Here is an 18,948-nt window from a genome sequence, read left to right on the forward strand (position 1 = left end):
AATCAAAAGACGCGTTGTACTGAGCAAATCTGCTGCAAAAGACCTCTTTAAAGTGTTGAAAAGCAAAGATGTCACCTTGGAGACTAAGGTGTGCCAGACGAAAGCCATGGTATTTTCCATTGCATCATATGCATGTGAAAGCTGGACAGTGAATGAGGAAGAACAAAGAATTGATCCCTTTGAATAATGGTGTTGTCAAAAAATATTGAATATACCATGGACTGCTAGAAGAATGAATAAATCTGCCTTGGAAGAAGTACAGCCACAACGTTCCTTAGAAGTGAGGATGGCAAGATTTCGTCTCACATACTTTGGACATGTTATCGGGGGGACCAGTTCCTGGAGAAGGACATCATGCTTAGTAAGGTAGAGGGTCAGTGAAAAAGAGGACAACCTTTGACGAGATGGATTGACACAGTAGCTGAAACAATAGGCTCCAACATAGCAGTGATTGTGAGGATGGCGCAGGACTGCGTAGTATTTTGTTCTGTTGTACATAGGGTCACTATGAGTTGGTACCAACTTGATGGCACCTAACAACAACAAGGTTAAAAAAGATGCTTCTGAAAAAGAAGAGCAGGGCGGGGAGACTTGTCTTACTAGCCATCAGACTTACAGCTGTCTTGGAAGAAGTACAACCAGTATGCTCTTTAGAAGCAAGGATGACAAGACTACATCTTACATACACTTTAGACATGTTGTCAGGAGAGATCAGTCCCTGGGGAAGGACATCATGCTTGGTAAAGTACAGGGTCAATGAAAAAGAGGAAGCCCCTCAACGAGATGGATTGACACAGTGGCTGCAACGATGGGCTCAAACATAATGATGATTGTGGCCATGGTGCAGGATCAAGCAATGTTTTGTTCTGTTGTACGTGGGGTCGCTATGAGTCGGACCTGACTCAATGGCACCTAAGAACAACGACAACAGACTTATATCAGTAAGGTGTCAGTTAAAAAGTGGCATTTGGTGCAGGGATTGATAAATTGAAATAAAACAGCCTAAAGACCGACCCCTGGATGCACATAATTTGGTATAAGTCAGAGGTGGCATTCCTCTTCAGGGTAAAGAGAAACTGCTGTTCATTCCGTGGTGCTGGAGAAAATAGTTATCCATCTGGAAAAAGATTAAAATGATCTCTCCATCAGACCACATATAAAAGTCAACTCTGAGTACATTAAAAACTTGCATATTGAAACCAAAGTGTTTAAAATTCTTATCAGAAAATGGGAAAGTTTTCTTCAGCAAGACACAAAAAGGCATTGACTACCAAAAAGAAAAGCTAAATTTGTCTAAGTTAAAAATAAGAACTTTGGTTTATTAAGATTCTGTAAAGAAAGTGAAACGACAAGTTACAAACTGAGAGTAGCTATTCATGATACATACCACTGACAGAATATTAATAAAAAGAGATATTAAAAACTACAGCCATTGAGAAGGCCACAAACAACCCAATAGAAAAATGCTCAAGAGAGTGGATGGGCATTTTCACAGAAGAGTAAACTACATGACTAATATCTGTATGAGTAGATGTTCAACATCATTGGAGTTTACGTAGATGCAAATTAAGACCTCAGTGAGTTACCATTTCATACCTGTTCTTTTGGCCAAAATTAAGCCTGATGCCATGTGTATTGAAGTGAATCCTTGTTGGTGGGAATATAAATGGTTATACTTGGGAAGGCAGTTGGCTTTACTTTCTGTAGTTAACCATTTACATTCCCTCCCTAAAACTGACCAAAACCACACTTGTTACCGTCAAGTCAATTCTGGCTCATAGTGACCCTATAGGACAGAGTAGAACTGCCCCATAGAGTTTACAAGGAGTACCTGGTGTATTTGAACTGCCAAACTTTTGTCTAGCAGCTGTAGCACTTACCCACTATGCCACCAGGGTTTCCATACCCTCCATGGGATTCATGAATTCCTCTCCTGGGCTCTTACCCTAGAGAGTAACCTTATCTCCACAGCCCCCTCAACAGGAAATATGTGCATATGAGTATTCATGGCAACACTATACACAAGAGCAAAAACCTAGAAGCAACCCAAATGCCCATTTCTATGAGAGAGTAACCGAATGAAGTGTGGTATTGTAAACCAGAACCAAACCCATTGCCATCAAGTCAATTCCAACTCATAGTAACCCTATAGGACAGAGTAGAACTGCTGCATAGGGTTTCCAAAGCTGAAATCCTTAACAGAAGCAGACTGTCACATCTTTCTCCCATGGAGCGGCATGTGGTTCAAACTGCCCGACCTTTCAGTTAGCAGCCAAGGGCTTTAACCACTGTACCACCAGGGCTCTTTTCTGCACTATGTAAGAGTCAAAAACTGATGAATTGTAACACTGCATGACAATACGAATGAGTCTTAGGAATATAAATGAAAAAGGTAAATCCCAAAATACTACATTTACCCTGATACCCGTTTCATAAAGCTAACAGTAACTAAAATAAAACAGCACACTTGAAAACATCTGTTGTTAGGTGCTGTCAAGTCAGTTTCAACTCCTATCGACCCCATATACGACAGAACAAAACACTGCCCCATGTGTGCCATCCTCACAATCATTGCTATGTTTGAGCCCATTATTGCAGCCACTGTGTCAGTCCATGTTGTAGAGGGTCTTCTGTTTCACTAACCCTCTGCTTTAACAAGCATGATGTCCTTCTCCAGGGAGTGGTCTCTTCTGATAATATGTCCGAAGTACGTGAGATGAGGCCTCACCATCCTTGCTTCTAGAGAACATTCTGGGTGTACATCACCTAGGCAGATTTGTTCATTCTTCTGGCAGTCAGTAGTATATTCAATATTCTTGGCTGACACCGTGATTCAAAGGCGTCAGTTCTTCTTTGGTCTTCTTTCTTCATTGCCCAGCTTTTGCATGCATAAAATGAGAACATCTAGGTACAGTAAAACTGTATAAAATAAAATAACCCCCCCCCCCAAAAAAAGAAAAAAAACCTATTGCCATTGAGTTGATTCTAACTTATAGCAACTCTATAGGACAGAGTGGAACTGCCCCCATAGGGTTTCCAAGGCTATAATCTTTACAAAAGCAGACTGCCACATCTTTCTCCCTCGGAGTGGTGAGTGGGTTTGAACCAGCGATCCCTTGGTTAGCAGCCAAGCACTTAACCACTGCGCCATCAGGGCTCCTTATAAAATACAGCTGTACTGAAAAGAAAGCAAGGGAGGATACACAGTGATGGTTACTGTGGGTGAGGGGGGTCATATGGTGAGATGTGGGTTGTTGTCAAGGTCCTACTTTTTGTTTTGCTGGTGTTTGAGATGCTTATTATAGTATTCCCCCATACGTCTGTCAGTTTCTTGTACTGTGGGGCTTGCATGTTGCTGTGATGCTGGAAGCTATGCCACTAGTATTCAGATATCAGCAGGGTCACCCATGGTGGACAGGTGTCAGCAAGCTTCCAGACTAAGACACTAGGAAGCGTCAAAAGAGGATGGAAGGAATACACAGAGTCACTATAACAAAAAGAACTGGTCAGTGTTCAACCATTTCAGGAGGTAGCGTATGATCAGGATCCGATGGTGCTGAAGGAAGAAGCCCGAGCTGCACTGAAGGCATTGGTAAAAAACAAGGCTTCAGGAATTGACATAATACCAATTAAGGCATTTCGGCAAACAAATGCAGCGCTGGAGGTGCCTAGGAGGGTATGCCAAGAAATTTGGAAGACAGCTACCTGGCCAACCGACTAGAAGAGATCCGTATTTATGCCTATTCCCAAGAAAGATAATGCAACCGAATACGGAAAATATCGAACAATATCGTTAATATCACACGCAAGTAAAATTTTGCTGAAGATCATGCAAAAATGGCTGCAGCAGTACATCAGCAGGCAACTGCCAGGAATGCAAGCTGGATTCAGAAAAGGAAGTGGAACGAGGGATGTCGTTGCTGCTCTCAGATGGATCTGGCTGGAGGCAGAGAATACCAAAAAGCTGTTTAGCTGTTGTTTATTGACTATGCAAAGGCATTCGACTGTGTGGGTCAAAACAGATTATGGATAACATTGCAAAGAATTGGAATTCCAGAACACTTAGTTGTGCTCATGAGGAAGCTGTACATAGATCAAGAGACAGTCCTTCAAACAGAATGAGGGAATACTGTATGGTTTAAAGTCAGGAGAGGTGTTTATCCAGGTTGTATCCTTCACCATACCTATTCAGTCTGTATGCTGAGCAAATAATTGGAGAACCTGGACTGTATGAAGAACGGGGCATCAGGATTGGAGGAAGACTCATGAACAAGCTGCGTTATGCAGATGTAACAGCCTTGCTTGCTGAAAGCGAAGAGGACTTGAAGCACTTACTAATGAAGATCAAAGACTGTAGCCTTCAGTGTGGATTACACCTCAGCATAAAACAAAAATCCTCACAACTGAACCCATTAAGCAACATCATGAAAAATGAAGAAAAGGTTGAATTTGTCAAGGATTCCGTTTTACTTGGAACTGCAAGGAACACCTATGGAAGCAGCAGTCAAGAATTCAAAAGACACATTGCATCGAGCAGATCTGCTGCAAGAGACCTCTTTAAAATGTTGAAAAGCAAAGATGTCACCTCGAAGACTAAGGTGCGCCTGACCCCAAGCCATGTTGTTTTCAGTCGCCTCATATGCATGTGAAAGCTGGATAATGAATAACGAAGACCGAAGAAAAGTTGACACCTTTGAATTGTGGTGTTGGAGAAGAATATTGAATACACCGTGGACTGCCAGAAGAATGAACAAAAATGTCTTGGAAGGAGTACAACCAGAATGCTCCTTAGAGGCCAAGATGGCAAGACTACGTCACACATACCTTGGACATGTGTTAAGTGGGGATCACTCCCTGGAGAGAAGGGCATTATGCTTGGTAAGGTACAGAGTCAGCAAAAAAGAGGAAGACCATTGATGAGATGAATTGACACAGTGGCTACAACAATGGGTTTAAGCCTAACAAGGATTGTGAGGATGGCGCAGGACCAGGCAGCATTTTGTTCTGCTGTACACAGGGTTGCTATCAATTGGAAGTGACTTGATGACACCTAACAATGACAGCCGTTACATTATTAGCAATAATAACTAAATGAAAGCAGGCCATACTTGGCCCTATCATTGTAATGTGCCGTGAAATAAGGCTTATGATTGATCTAATATTGTGCACTTGAGATGCAGTCTAAAATGTTATGTGTATAAAAATTGCTGAGAGTTTTACATGACCCAAGAGTGCCTGGCATATAGTAAGTACTTAATAAATGCTTGCTGTTATTATTATTGATGAAATTATTTCTCAGCTCTACAGTTTGTTTCAGGCCATTAGTAGACATTGGAAAATTTTTATCTGGGGCATGTAAGAAGTCCGATCCTGAGTCTTGGGTAAATTTAATAAATGCACAGAAGGCCGTGCTACTGTTTTCTTACTCATTTGCCCTTTTTCACATGGCTGACGCCCACTTACCTTGCTGGTCTCAGTTCACTGTTGCTCTATCAGAGATACTGTCCCTGACCTCCTCTCATTACTCTGTAGTAGTTTATACATTTTCATGGTACTTTCTAAACTTTGTAATAGACTATTGGTGTGTTCCCCTATTTATTATTATCTGTTTGGGGCTCTAAACTCTACCAGGGCAGGAATTAACATGGATTTTATTCACCAATATTTATCCAGTGACCAGCATAGGACCTGGCCCACAGTAGGGCTTCATCAAGTATTTATTAGGTGAATTAATAGCAAAATCCCCTATGAATTGTAGAAATCACTCAACCCTAGAGAAATTTTGAGTATAGACTATTAGGATGGCATACAGCACACAGTAGTAGTAATGGTAGTAATTTTATCCATAAAAATCTCATTGATTTCATGAAGCAGACCCCTAAAATTATTTCAGTAAGGAAATGCGTAGAAAGAGGCTGTTGTAAAGATAGTATTTTGTACCTTTTCTGAAAACAGTAGGTGAGGATTTGTGCTGAGTTTTCAGGGCCTCTAGAATGAATGCCATGAGTTAAAGGTTTACCGAAGGAAATAGAAGGCAAATCTTCAGTTGTTTCCAGAACATTGTTCTCGTATTTCTGACTCAGACATTACTTGCTACATTTTCACACTATAATACTTAATGTGGTAGTAGTAACTGAGAGAGGAGGGTGGTAGAGTGGATAAAGGAGTGCCCTGAAATTTCAGACACTGGTAGGCAGGGTGATTCTTTATCTGCCAGAACACCCTGTATGACTGGTCACATAGCCTTGAAGGGGTTCCTGAATTTTTCATCTATATAATAATGAGGAGGTTGTTATGCAGTATTGTGTTAAGGAGCCCTCGTGGCGCAATGGTTAAGCTCTCGGCTGCTAACCAAAAGGTTGGCAGTTGAAACCCACCCAGCAGCTCTGTAGGGAAGAGACCTGGCAATCTGCTCCTGTAAAGATTATAGCCTGGAAAACCCAATGGGGCAGTTCTACTCTGTCACATGGGGTCTCTATGGGTCAAAAATCTACTCAGTGGCACCCAACAACGACAGCAACAATCACATCAGTATAGTTTTGTCTTTCCTACCTCCCTTTAGCAGTCACACATTTTGTGAACTGTAGGAACCAGCTGTAATGTAACTTCTCCCCCCACAGTGATTGGTGGAGGTCATTAAAGGTTGCCAGGCACCTCCCACTCAGGTTCATGAGTTGGTTCCAGGTGGTACCTTAGGTGTTTTCAGTGGCATTTAACTGTCTTTTGCCAAAGGAGCTGAAGGAGAACTGAGAAGCTGAGTGATAGAGGAGAAGGGCTGTTGACTCAAGGTTGGAAGAGGTCCTGGTTCGTGATGTACTGCCAAATAATTGTTTGATCGTTAATTCTCTGGTCCTCAATTTCTGCAGCTATTTGGTGGAGGTATTCGGCTGGATCTAATTTAAGTTACCTTGTTGTTCTAACCTCCATGATTCAGTCTATTAAATATAGTGCCAGCTGACCTTCTCAGGTGTCCTTTTAGATCTGTAATCTAGAGGATTGCTGCAATGGCACGTGAGATGCATTGGGAAAAATCTTAACAGGGAACATTCAGAGCTTTCTGCTTGCAACTACTGTAAACATGTTTACCTTAAATTTTCATGGTAGCCCTAGGAAGTGCGTCTTATTCGTATGCTTTATAAATAAACTGAATTGAAGAGAACTGAAATAATTTGCCCCAAATCACCAGGGCTACTGGGTGGCTGAAGTATGATTCAAATATGGCCTCTTTGACTCTGATTCCCCTCTACCCCCAATGACTGTGTTTTGGTATATAGCAGGAGCCAGCGTGGCAGAGCAGACAGGGCAAGGGCTTTGGAAGCCAACAGACGTGGGTTTGAATCACAGCCCTGCCACCAGCTGTGTTACGTCTGGTGGGTGACTTAACTTCTCTTAGCCACAGTCTCCTTGTCAGTGACTCAGGATTAATAATACTGAGTGAATAATGATGCTAGCTGGATGTAATGAAATCACATACAAAACTGCCCGGTACATTTTTTGGCACATAGGCATCCAGTAATGGAAACTTACTGTTTTTAGTTTCTGTGTATTCATATGTGTTGATCATATTTATTATGGATGTTTATGATATATATCAATTATTTACTCATCTTAAAGATTATTTTTGCACACCAGCTGTGTCTCAGGTTTATTGGTGGTTAACATAGGGTTGTTATAATGCTTAGTCTCAAGTAGTGAGAGTTCCCAATTAGGTAGCATATGTGTGTATGTATTTATATAAAGTGGAATTTTTTCAGATAATTATATCAGTGCCCCTGAGGTAAGGTAGCTTTCTTAAAAAATAACCTGTTGCATTTAATTAATCATTTGCATGCATGCCCTATGAGTTAGATTACTTACTTCCTAACTATTTACAGAATTACCACATGTATCTTCATTTATTTGGAAGCAAATGTCTTGGTACAGAGGATATATTTTATGTGTACCCCAACCATCATTTAGAGAATACTATAGGAGGTACCACATTTTAAAAGATGGGAAGTTCTCTTTATTAGATCTCAGTTCTTCTTTTTTTCTGGTGTTTGTGGAATCTTTGGTCATTTGGTTATGTGATGCTGTTACCAGGAGACATCAGATTTCTAAGAGTCCACTTTTGGTTTAATTGTTTAACTAGAAAGCTTCAATATCTTTTCAGGGGTGAACACTTCTCTGGAAATTTAGAAATGCCATAGAAAACACTTCAAAACCTAAAGATCAAGGTTTGAAAATTCTCCATCTTGCACTTCCTACATTTGAAAATATTTTAACCTGTCTTTTAACCTGCATATTTTAAAGCTCTGTCTCATTCTTTGACCTCTGCATCAGCGAAAACTCCCACCAATACTATAGCCTACCATTCTGAGTCAAGATCAGTAATTTTTCTTAAATTTTTCTTGGTTTCTGTGCACCAAATTCATTTATACTCTTTTTACCTACAGTATTTGCTGTGAGTTCCGGTAGCTCAAAGGGCATTCTGTGCCTTTTATTCCACTTTCTATCTATAAATTTGGCTTTTACAGTGCAATCAGCAAAACTAACAGGAACCAAGGAGCCAGTTTTCCCTCCTTAAGAAGATGGCGGTTTGACTTTTTTAGTCTGGCCAAACTGGACCCATTCTCTTGGCACTTCAGAATTATTGCAAGACTTACTATGGACAGTGACTACCTTAGTTTTTCCTTTGCAGAATAAAACTTGGTCTTTGATGTTGCCAAGTTTTAGCTACAGATTGGCTCTCAAAAAAAAAAAAAAAGAACTCTCAGAGGCAGTCTAAGTGGTTTTATTACTGACGTAGGTTTGATAATATCAATTTGATTTTCTTGACGTTAGTGAGCCATCGCTTTGGAATGAGAAATTTCTTCCAAGAGGTTTTCTTTAATAGAATTTTACTTGTAATAGTTATAAAAGAAGAAATAATCAAACAGATAGCAAGGAATTGCTCACGAAGGCTGGATTATGTCCTTGGTGCTCCAGTGCCACATGCATTTATTGTTCTTAAAATAGGTTTTATAGCTCTCTTTGCCCACTCGTAACTTTACGTAGAATTTCATCTTCAACTGGAGTTGCTTCAAACACAGGTCATATGATAAACATGCCCCATGTAGTACCACTGTGAAGAAACTTAATTAATGTAGTCATTACTGAGCACCTATTATCTTCATGCCCTGGTTATTGTTGGTAAGTGTTGTCGTTGGTTCCAACTCATAGCTACCCTGTGTACACCAGAACGAAACAATGCCCAGTCCTGCGCCATCCTCACAGTTGTTGCTACATTTGAGCCCATGGTTGCAGACGCTATTTAATCCATCTCCTTGAGGGTCGTATTCTTTTTTGCTGACCCTCTACCAAGCATGATGTCCTTCTCCAGGGACTAGTCCCTCCTGATAACATGTCCAAAGTATATGAGACAAAGTCTCACCGTCCTCACTTACAAGGAGCACTCTGGCTGTACTTCTTCCAAGACAGATTTGTTCATTCTTCTGGCAGTCCATGGTGTGTTCAGTATTCTTCACCATAATTCAAGTGTGTCAGTTCTTCGGTCTTCCTTATTCATCGTCCAGCTTTTGTATGCATATGAGGTGATTGAAAATACCAGTGTTTGGGTCTGGTGCACCTTAATCCTCAAAGTGACATCTTTGTTTTTTAACACTTTAAAGAAGTTCTTTCACAGCATAGTTTCCTAGTGCAACACGTCCTTCGATGTCTTGACGGCTGCTTTTATGGACGTTGCTTATGGATCCAAGTAAAATGAAATCCTTGACAACTTCAATGTTTTCTCTGTTTATTCTCTTTAAATCCCTACGTAAATTCTGAAGATGGCTATTGATAATTCTTCCACTGTGGAGAAATTTAATTTCAGAGAGGTGACATTATTTCTTTGAAACCACACTCCTAATAAGCAGTAATAACAGATATTATTGATTGCTCATCATGTACTAAGCAGTGTGCTATATGTTTTATATAGACTGTGCTATTTAACCTAACCGTACTTTATATTATTCAGTTTTCAAATGAGGCAACTGATTCTTGAGTTGTTAAGTAATTTTGTTAACACATAGCAGGTAAGAGGTGGATGCTGGATTTTACACCAGGCAAAATTTCTTATTCCAGAGCTCATTCCCTTAACCATTGTGCTATATTGCTCTGAATTATAAAAGCTCTGAATTAGAGCTCAGAGCCTTTAATCTAAGGCTTACTCTCTGTGTTCTATAGCTTTTACCCTCTGGTTATCCCCCGTGTACTATGTTTCTCTTTAAAATGGGGTATATAAACTGAACTCTAATTTATAACACTACATCTATGAGAAACATGCCTTTGGTTTTATGTTGTTCAGGAGCTAATTAAGTGGTGTATTAAGGGTCATCTGTGGGTATAAGTTGTAGTCTGTGGGCCTCCAGATTCTACAACTTAAAAAAAAAAATTTTTTTTTTTTTTTAGTGGGTATAAGTTGTAGTCTGTGGGCCTCCAGATTCTAGTTAATGGTTTGTGTATTGGAGAAAATAGCCCTCTATTATATGTCTATTAGAGTGCTTTGTTTCATTAGCAGGAAAAGCAGTTCATTATTAAAATATACCTTGACAGTATTTTGAACCACATATTTGAAAATTAACTATCAATCATTTTGATAAGCTTTAGTAGGAGCTATTACACTTCCAAAAAAAAAAAATTTTTTTTTTTTTTTAATTACACTTCATGGTTAAAAGGGGATTTTTTCTTTTTCTTTCAGTTTATTTATTCTTAAATCTCTTTTCTAGGTTGGAATAATTCTTCATTATTCCACACTTGCCACAGTACTCTGGGTGGGAGTGACAGCTCGAAATATCTATAAACAAGTCACTAAAAAAGCTAAAAGATGCCAGGATCCTGATGAACCTCCACCTCCGCCAAGACCAATGCTCAGGTACCCAGTATCTTTGTTTACTGTATTATATTAAATGTTAAATAATTTGTTTGCTTTAGTTGAAACATAGCCATAAATTATAACAGGTGAATTTTTTTAAATAATAGGCTTGGAAACCAGGCTGCCTGGTTTTGAATACTGGCTGTGCGACCTTCTAGATGCAAATCCTTAGGTTCTCACACCTTCTTTGCACCTTACTCGTGTCATCTGTAAAGTGATGGCAATACTACCTCACAGAGTTGTGAGGGAAAAAGGGATTAATATGTAAGTATTTAGGAAGGTGCTGGCTATAATATATGGCGCAGTGGTTAAAGTGATCAACTGCTAACCAAAACATTGGCAGTTCAAATCCACCAACACTCCTTGGAAACCCTATGAGGAAGTTCTGCTCAGTCCTGTAGGGTCGTTATGAGTTGGAATCGACTCGACAGCACCAGGTAAAAGAACGTTAGCTATTTTTTTTTTTTTTGAGGTCGTATATTACAGATTTTTGATCTACTCAGGTATGTACCAACTCAGTTATTCTCTACAAAAGACTAAACAGGTTTTGAGTTACGCCTTTCTTACTTACTATGAAAAAAAAAAAGTGTATTATTATGCTGGGTGAGTAAAGATGAATGAAGACTGAGTTTATTGAATGCATGTTATGTACCAGCCAGAGTCCCTGAGTGGTACAAACAGTTAATGTACTCTGTTAGTAACTGAAAGGTTAGAGGTTCAAGTCCACCCAGAGGCACCTTGGAAGAAAGGCCTGAAAGAAAAATCTACTTCCAAAACATCAGCCATTGAAAACCCTAGGGAGCACAGTTCTGCCAGCTCACGTGGGGTTGTCATGCGTCAGAGTCAGTGCAACGGCAGCTGGTTTTTTATGAACCAAGCCCTGGGTAGGGACATGAACAAGACCTCCTTGCCCTTGAGGAGTTTACAGTCTGCGAGAGGAGACACACATAGGAAGACCGACTGTAATGAAGTATCATAAGAACTATAAAAAACTATAGCACAGTTATATTCCTTGAGGGTGCAAAGGAAGGAGCCATTAATTTTGAGGAGGAGGGATTTGGGTATTAGAAAATACTTCATGCTGGCATGTGTGATCAGAGCAAAGATCTGATCATGTGGTGAAAAGGTTATGTGGTGAGCTGCAGACACTCTGAGAGATAGGGTTTGGCTGGAGCCTAGTAGGGTGTGTGGTGGAGAGTGGCAGGAATTTGGGTGGGAAGCTAGGGTTGGGGCCTATTGGGGTCATGTTAGAATGTGGGCAGCCATTGAAAATTGTTAACTAAGGGAGTGGTCTGACTAGATGTCTGTTTTTATTTTAAAGGATAGCTGTGGCTTTAGTGTGGAACATGAATTGGAATGCCTGGGAATAGGAATTCCAGTGAGGTCACTAAAATAGTCCCCCCGAGGACTAAAACCATACAGTGGTATGCAGAATAGAGAGGCGGACACATGTTCAAGAGACTAGGATCAACAATCAACTGGATATAGAACGTGTGAGAGAGAGAAGTTTGAAGATGGTTGCAAATTGTCTACTCTTGTTAGCTAGGGTACCTCAGCAGACAGTGCCTCTGTCATCAGAGAAAACAAACCCAGGAAAAGGAGATACAGGGGGAATTATGGATTGAATTGTTTTCTCCAAGAAGTCATGTTGAAGTCCTAATCCCTGTGCTGTGAATGTAATCCCATCTGAAAATAAGGATTTTCTTTTATGTTAATGAGGTTATTATCAGAATAGGGTAAGTCCTAAATCTGATCCCTTTTAGGTGAGTAGTGTTTTATAAAGGGGAGTACAGACACACAGAGGGAAGAGACCATGTGAGGAACCTTCTGTAAGCCGAGGAATGCCAAGGAACACCTGGGGCTACCAACAAAGAAACTCCCCTCCCCTAGAGCCGATCCCCTGAACTTGGACTTCTAGCCTCCGAAATGGTGAGACGATAAATATCTGTCCTTTTAAAGCCACCTGCTTGTGGTATTTTTTGTTTTGTTGCAGCAGCACTAGGTAACTTAGCTGGGGAGTGGAGGGTAAGGACGAGAGGTAGACTCACCAGCACTTTATTGTGGAACATTCTCATTTTTGGAAGTCTAGACATGCCATGGAGACCCTGGTGACGCAGTGGTTAGCAGTTTGGCTGCTAACCAAAAGGTCAGCAGTTTGAATCCACCAGACACTCCTTGGAAACCCTGTGGGGAAACCCTCTGTCCTATAGGGTCGTTATGAGTTGGAATAGACTCCATGGCAATGGGCTTGGTCTTTTGGTTTTAGACATACTGTAAACGGGGCAGGAGCCATTGATACATGTGTGGTCACTGGGGCAGTGATAATGAGCAGGATTGCCCAGAGAAGTTAGATAAAAATGAATGATCCCCAGGCTTTGTCAGTGTTTAGTAGATGGGCTGTGGAAAAGTCACTGGAAGAATTGAAAGAACATCAGAGAAATGAGAAGATCAGGGGGAGAGTGGTCCCATGGAAGATAAGGAGAGCAGGAGTGCTCGGCTATACCCAGATTGGAGGAGGAGAGATGTGGCACCTCTGTCACTTGTGTTAAGAGACCCAGGAACCCTATCCTAAAGGAGCTGTTGCTTCTGGTACAGTTAACCAGTCGCTCCCCAGTCTATTCTGACTCCTGGTGACCCCATGTGTGTCAGAACTGTTATTCATAGGGTTTTCAAAGGCACATTCTTTGGAAGTAGATCACTAGGCCTTACTTTCAAGGCACCTCTAGTGGACTGAAACCTCCAACCTTTTGGTTAGCAGCCGAGCACAGTGACAGTATGCACCACCCAGGGACTTCTGCTTCCAGTCAGGTTCTGAAAAAAACAAACACACGAAGGGTCAAGTAAAAGGCAGCTTGGCCTCCAAACCTATGCAGTCCCTCAGTGACCCACACATACCCCCTTTTCTTTGGATGGTGAAAGTTCTACCCTTTAGCAGTTGTCCTCTTGCACCCAGTGTCCTTGGACTTAAGCAAACCCTAGCAACACTGCTACACAGAGTGTGGGGCTGCAGGCTGGGCTGCGAGCGCCTCCACACCCCCAGAGAGGGCGGTTTCCGTGGGGGGTGAAGCAGCCACGCAGTAAGGTGATAAAGCTAAGGCAGACGGTGGTGCTAACATTGCTGGGAGTTTGTACTGAAGTGAGAAAGAGGCAGCGGGTCAAGGAAAGCTTTAGGGGATAGAAGAAATGCAAGCACGCGTTTACGGGCTGAAAACAAGTGGTAGAGGTTTTCAAACTGCAAAATAAGGATTAAGGGATTGCAGAAAGTCCCAAGGGGAAAAACCAGTATCAGAGAGGTTTGTAGAACCCATGGTTAATTTGGAAATCATGCCTTCTTTTCAGGTAAGAAGTAGCTGTGAATTAGTGTTGCAGGAAGAAGGGGAAGGTCACACATGTTGGCCTCTGTCTTAGTTTCCTTGTGTTGCTGTTCTAAAAAATACCACAAGTGGGTGGCTTTAAAGAACAGAAATGTATTGTCTTGTAGTTTTGGAGGCTAGATGTCCGAATCAGGCATCGGCTCTAGGGGAGGGCCCTCCTTGCTTTCCCCCAGTGTCTTGACTTTCCTTGGCTTGTAGAGGGTTCCCTCACATGCCTACCTCCTACCACCCTGTGTGTGTCTCTATCGTTGTCTGTTTTCCCTTTTTATAAGACACCACTCACCAGGTATTAGGTTCAGGACCCACCCTCATTAACGTAGCAAAAGAAGATCCCTATTTCCAAACGAGGTCAAGTTTACAGATAGAAGGGTTAGGACTTCAGTGTTACTTTTTGGGAGACACAATTCGGTCCATAATAGCCTCCCCCTAATTTGTGATCTAGAAGACCAGGTTATAGTTTTATAGGGAAATTAGCTGTATTTTCATCCATTCTAATCTGATATTTAAGGATTTGAGTAATTGGTATGAATAAGAAACAACGTATAGAAAATGTGTCACACATGTTGCCTTTATTCTGTCAATTCCGGATTTGGGGCTGTGTCTCAGGAAGGGGCAAAGGCAGAATTAAGATTCTGATTGTACGCAAGGGAACAGGGCCGGGGCAGGAAGTTCCTGTATCTCTTTTTGAGAGGCCGGAGAATTTCGTACCACATTTTCTTCATAGGCCCAGCCTTATTCAGATCTTACTGCACCATAATTTTTGTTCTCCTCAGTTACTCCATGGGGGGAAGGGGTCAGGAGGGCCTGTGTCCAGCGTGAGGCTGCTGGGGTCCAGGTATCTTCCATGCCTCAGCCTGAGTGACGGGGGTTGATCATAGACAGAGCTGGAGGTTCTGTAACACGCAGGTTTAGCTGGGCACTAATAAATAATTAACATGTCATTACAGCCTCTTTCTGAGCTAAGGTACCCTGAGATCTTAAAAGTCCATTTTGTAATTCCTGGGGCCATGATAACAAATATTAAAAAGTTGGTGGTTCCAAACACCAGGAATTATTCTGTCACAGTTCTGGAAGCCAGAAGTCTGACATCAAGGTGTCATCAGGGCTGTGCTCCCTCAATCAGCTCTAGAATCTTTCTTTGCCTTTTCAAGCTTCCTTGCCTTATAGAGCTGTCACTCCCTTCTCTGCCTTCAGCTTCACATGGAGCTCTTCTCTGTATGTGTGTATCTCTGTGTGTTCTTTCTTCTTAAAAGGACAGGTGAGTCATTAATTCTAGGGCCTGCCCGAATCCGCTAGTAGTCCCTAGATGGCACAAGTGAGTAAATGCTCACCTGCTGACCAAAACATTGGGGGTTCAGATCCACCCAGAGACACCTTGGAAGAAAAGCTTGGTGATCAACTTTCAAAAGCTCACAGCCATTGAAAACTCTGTGGAGCACAGTTAGAAACACATGAGGTCACAAATCAACTCGATGGCAACTTTTTTTTTTTTGTCCCTTAATCCAGTGTGACTTCATTTTAACTTGATTTCATCTGCAAAGATCCTGTTACCAAATAAGGTAGTATTCACAGATACCAGGGGTTAAGGTTTAAATACATCTGTTTTGGGGGTGGGTGGGACACAATTCAACCCACTGCATGAGCTGTCTACTTTACTAGCTGAATGTAAAGAAAGCCAATTTCCCGAACGAAAGTATGAGTGAAAAACATAGTTGAGTATTACTTGGCATGTCCACAAGGTGGCAGAAGCTGATCAGCTTTCTTCTCAACTCCAAAACTGAAATTAAAAAAAAAAAAAACCTGAAATAGACCTTGTGTTTAAAAAAAGAAATCCAAAACAAACACAAATCTAAAAGATGTTATCATTAAAGAAATAGTCTCCCAAAGTCAATTTCAGTAACTTATTATTGGAATAAAAATAATCATCTCAAGGAGCAACTTTTAAAGCACTGAGATGTTAGGATACACACGTTAAAACAATTGTCCTAATCAGCCATTATTCCTCCTTCTAGGTTTTATCTGATTGGTGGTGGCATCCCCATCATAGTGTGTGGCATAACGGCAGCAGCAAACATCAAGAATTACGGCAGCCGGCCAAATGCACCTTAGTGAGTACTTTGTATTCTCTGTATACCTTACCCAGTTGCTTCTCTTTGTAAGTATTTTACAGGCGGTAGGGAGTGCCTGTATTTTACATGCAGTGGTTAGGAGTTTGGCTGCTAACCAAAAGGTTGGCAGTTCGAATTCACCAGCCGCTCCTTGGAAACCCTATGGGGTGGTTCTACTGTGTCTTTTAGGGTCGCTATGAGTCAGAATCAACTCAATAGCAAAAGGTTTATTGCAAGGAGCCCTGGTGGCACAATGTTTAATGCTTGGCTGCTAACCGAAAGGTCGGAGGTTTGAACCCACCAGGTGCTTCGTGGGAGAAAGATGTGGCAGTCTGCTTCCATAAAGATTACAGCCTTGGAAACCTGATGGGGCAGTTCTACCCTGTCCTATAAGACCGCTATGAGTCGAAATCGACTCTACGGCATCAGGTTTAAGGTTTATTGCAAGGAGCCTGGTGGTGCAATGGTAAAACAGTTGGCTGCTAATGAAAAGGTTGGTGGCCCAAACCCACCCAGCAGCTCCACAGGAAAAAAGATCTGGCGATGTGCTCCCATCAAGATTACAGGCTAGAAAACCCAGTGGGGCAGTTATACTCTGTCACATGGGGTCGCTATGAATTAGAATAGACTCGATGGCCTACAACACCAACAACAAGCTTTATTACAACTTCATAACTAATTTGTTGAAGTAATGTAGCCACTGAGCTGGTCCCCATTTTGCTTCCTAGTTGCTGGATGGCGTGGGAACCCTCCTTGGGAGCCTTCTACGGACCTGCCAGCTTCATCACTTTCGTAAACTGCATGTACTTTCTAAGCATATTTATTCAGTTGAAACGACATCCTGAGCGCAAATACGAGCTTAAAGAGCCCACTGAGGAGCAACAGAGATTGGCAGCCAACGAGAACGGCGAAGTAACACATCAGGATTCCATGTCTTTGTCACTGATTTCTACATCAGTGTTGGAAAATGAGCACACTTTTCATTCTCAGCTTTTGGGGGCCAGTCTCACTTTGCTCTTGTACGTGGCTTTGTGGATGTTTGGAGCCTTGGCTGTTGCTTTGTATTACCCTTTGGACTTGGTGTTTAGCTTCTTTTTTGGAGCCACGTGCTTAAGCTTCAGTGCGTTCATCATGGTCCACCATTGTGTGAACAGGGAGGATGTCAGACTTGCCTGGATCATGACTTGCTGCCCAGGAAGGAGCTCGTATTCAGTACAAGTCAACGTCCAGCCTCCCAGCTCCAGTGGGACGAACGGAGAGGCTCCTAAGTGCACCAATAGCAGTGCAGAGTCTTCCTGCACCAACAAAAGTGCATCAAGCTTCAAAAATTCCTCCCAGGGCTGCAAATTAACGAATTTGCAGGCTGCTGCAGCTCAGTGCCATACCACTTCTCTACCTTTGAACTCCGTGCCGCAGCTTGATAACAGCCTGACCGAACACTCAATGGACAATGATATTAAAATGCACGTGGCACCTTTAGAAGTTCAGTTTCGAACAAACATGCACCCAGGTCGCCATCATAAAAACAGGAGTAAAGGACACAGGGCGAGCAGACTCACAGTCCTACGAGAATACGCCTATGATGTCCCAACAAGTGTGGAAGGAAGTGTGCAGAATGGCTTACCCAAAAGCCGGCCGGGCAATAACGAGGGACATTCAAGGAGTCGAAGAGCTTATTTGGCCTACAGAGAGAGACAGTACAACCCACCCCAGCAAGATAGCAGCGATGCTTGTAGCACACTTCCTAAAAGCAGCAGAAATTTTGAAAAGCCCGTGTCAACTGGTAGTAAGAAAGATGCATCAAGGAAGCCAATTGTAGTTGAACTTGAAAGTCAGCAGAAATCTTACGGCCTCAACTTGGCCATTCAGAATGGACCAATTAAAAGCAACGGGCAGGATGGACCCTTGCTCAGTACGGATAGCACTGGCAATGTTAGGACTGGGTTATGGAGACATGAAACTACTGTGTAGCGTTGGTGGGCTTCCTTGGTAGAAATTCGTATAAACTGATATTCACATTCCTTTAAGCTATGAACATCTGAAAACAAACTGTTTACAGCCAGCATAGGGATTCAAAAGAATTTTGAATAAACTTCTAAGTTTTGGATTTTACTTATTTTTTATCCTCAAAATATTGTGTTTTGTTTATTTGTTTATTTGTTGTTTTTTTTTTTTTTTAAAGATTTTATAAAAAAACTTTTAAAACCCTTCCTTGAGTTGTCAAAACACCAATCAGGACATTTGGGGAATCCGAAGTGTAATTCCTTAGAATGTGTAATACCTAGTTAACATTTCAGGCTTGTATTTGATACAATAAATAGGTGTTTGTCATTGTGTCAATCTTAAACATGTTTATATTTTACAACATAAGTATTTAGTTGTATTTTAATGTTTATATGTTGGGTTATTTTAATGAAAATAATACATAGATCAGTTATCAGGTATTTTACATGGTTAGCTCCACTGATTATGGCATGTAAAACAAAGGCTTACTGGATCGGTGTGTTTTATAAATATAGTCTTAAAAGTTACAAGCTCTTAAAAAGACCTCACAGAATAAGGTTTTTGTAAG

The 18,948-nt window shown here is 41.5% G+C and overlaps 1 protein-coding gene across 4 annotated transcripts in view; it reads left to right on the forward strand.

The window, feature by feature from the left end:
* ADGRA3 (adhesion G protein-coupled receptor A3) overlaps window positions 1-18,724 on the forward strand; it is a 180,380-nt gene extending 161,656 nt beyond the window's left edge. For 3 of the 4 annotated variants that reach the window (XM_049886439.1, XM_049886441.1, XM_049886442.1), the window contains 3 exons: window positions 10,749-10,894; window positions 16,281-16,376; window positions 17,105-18,723. In XM_049886439.1, the coding sequence (XP_049742396.1) occupies window positions 10,749-10,894; window positions 16,281-16,376; window positions 17,105-18,347 (1,485 nt within the window). In that variant the 3' untranslated portion in view covers window positions 18,348-18,723. Of the gene's footprint in view, window positions 1-10,748; window positions 10,895-16,280; window positions 16,377-17,104 lie in introns of all 4 variants that reach the window. The other variant, XM_049886440.1, reaches the window with a different exon arrangement.
* The last annotated feature ends 224 nt before the right edge of the window (window positions 18,725-18,948 follow it).

The sequence above is a fragment of the Elephas maximus genome, chromosome 5 (genome assembly GCF_024166365.1).
Source record: "Elephas maximus indicus isolate mEleMax1 chromosome 5, mEleMax1 primary haplotype, whole genome shotgun sequence".
NCBI classification, from domain to species: Eukaryota; Metazoa; Chordata; class Mammalia; order Proboscidea; family Elephantidae; genus Elephas; species Elephas maximus.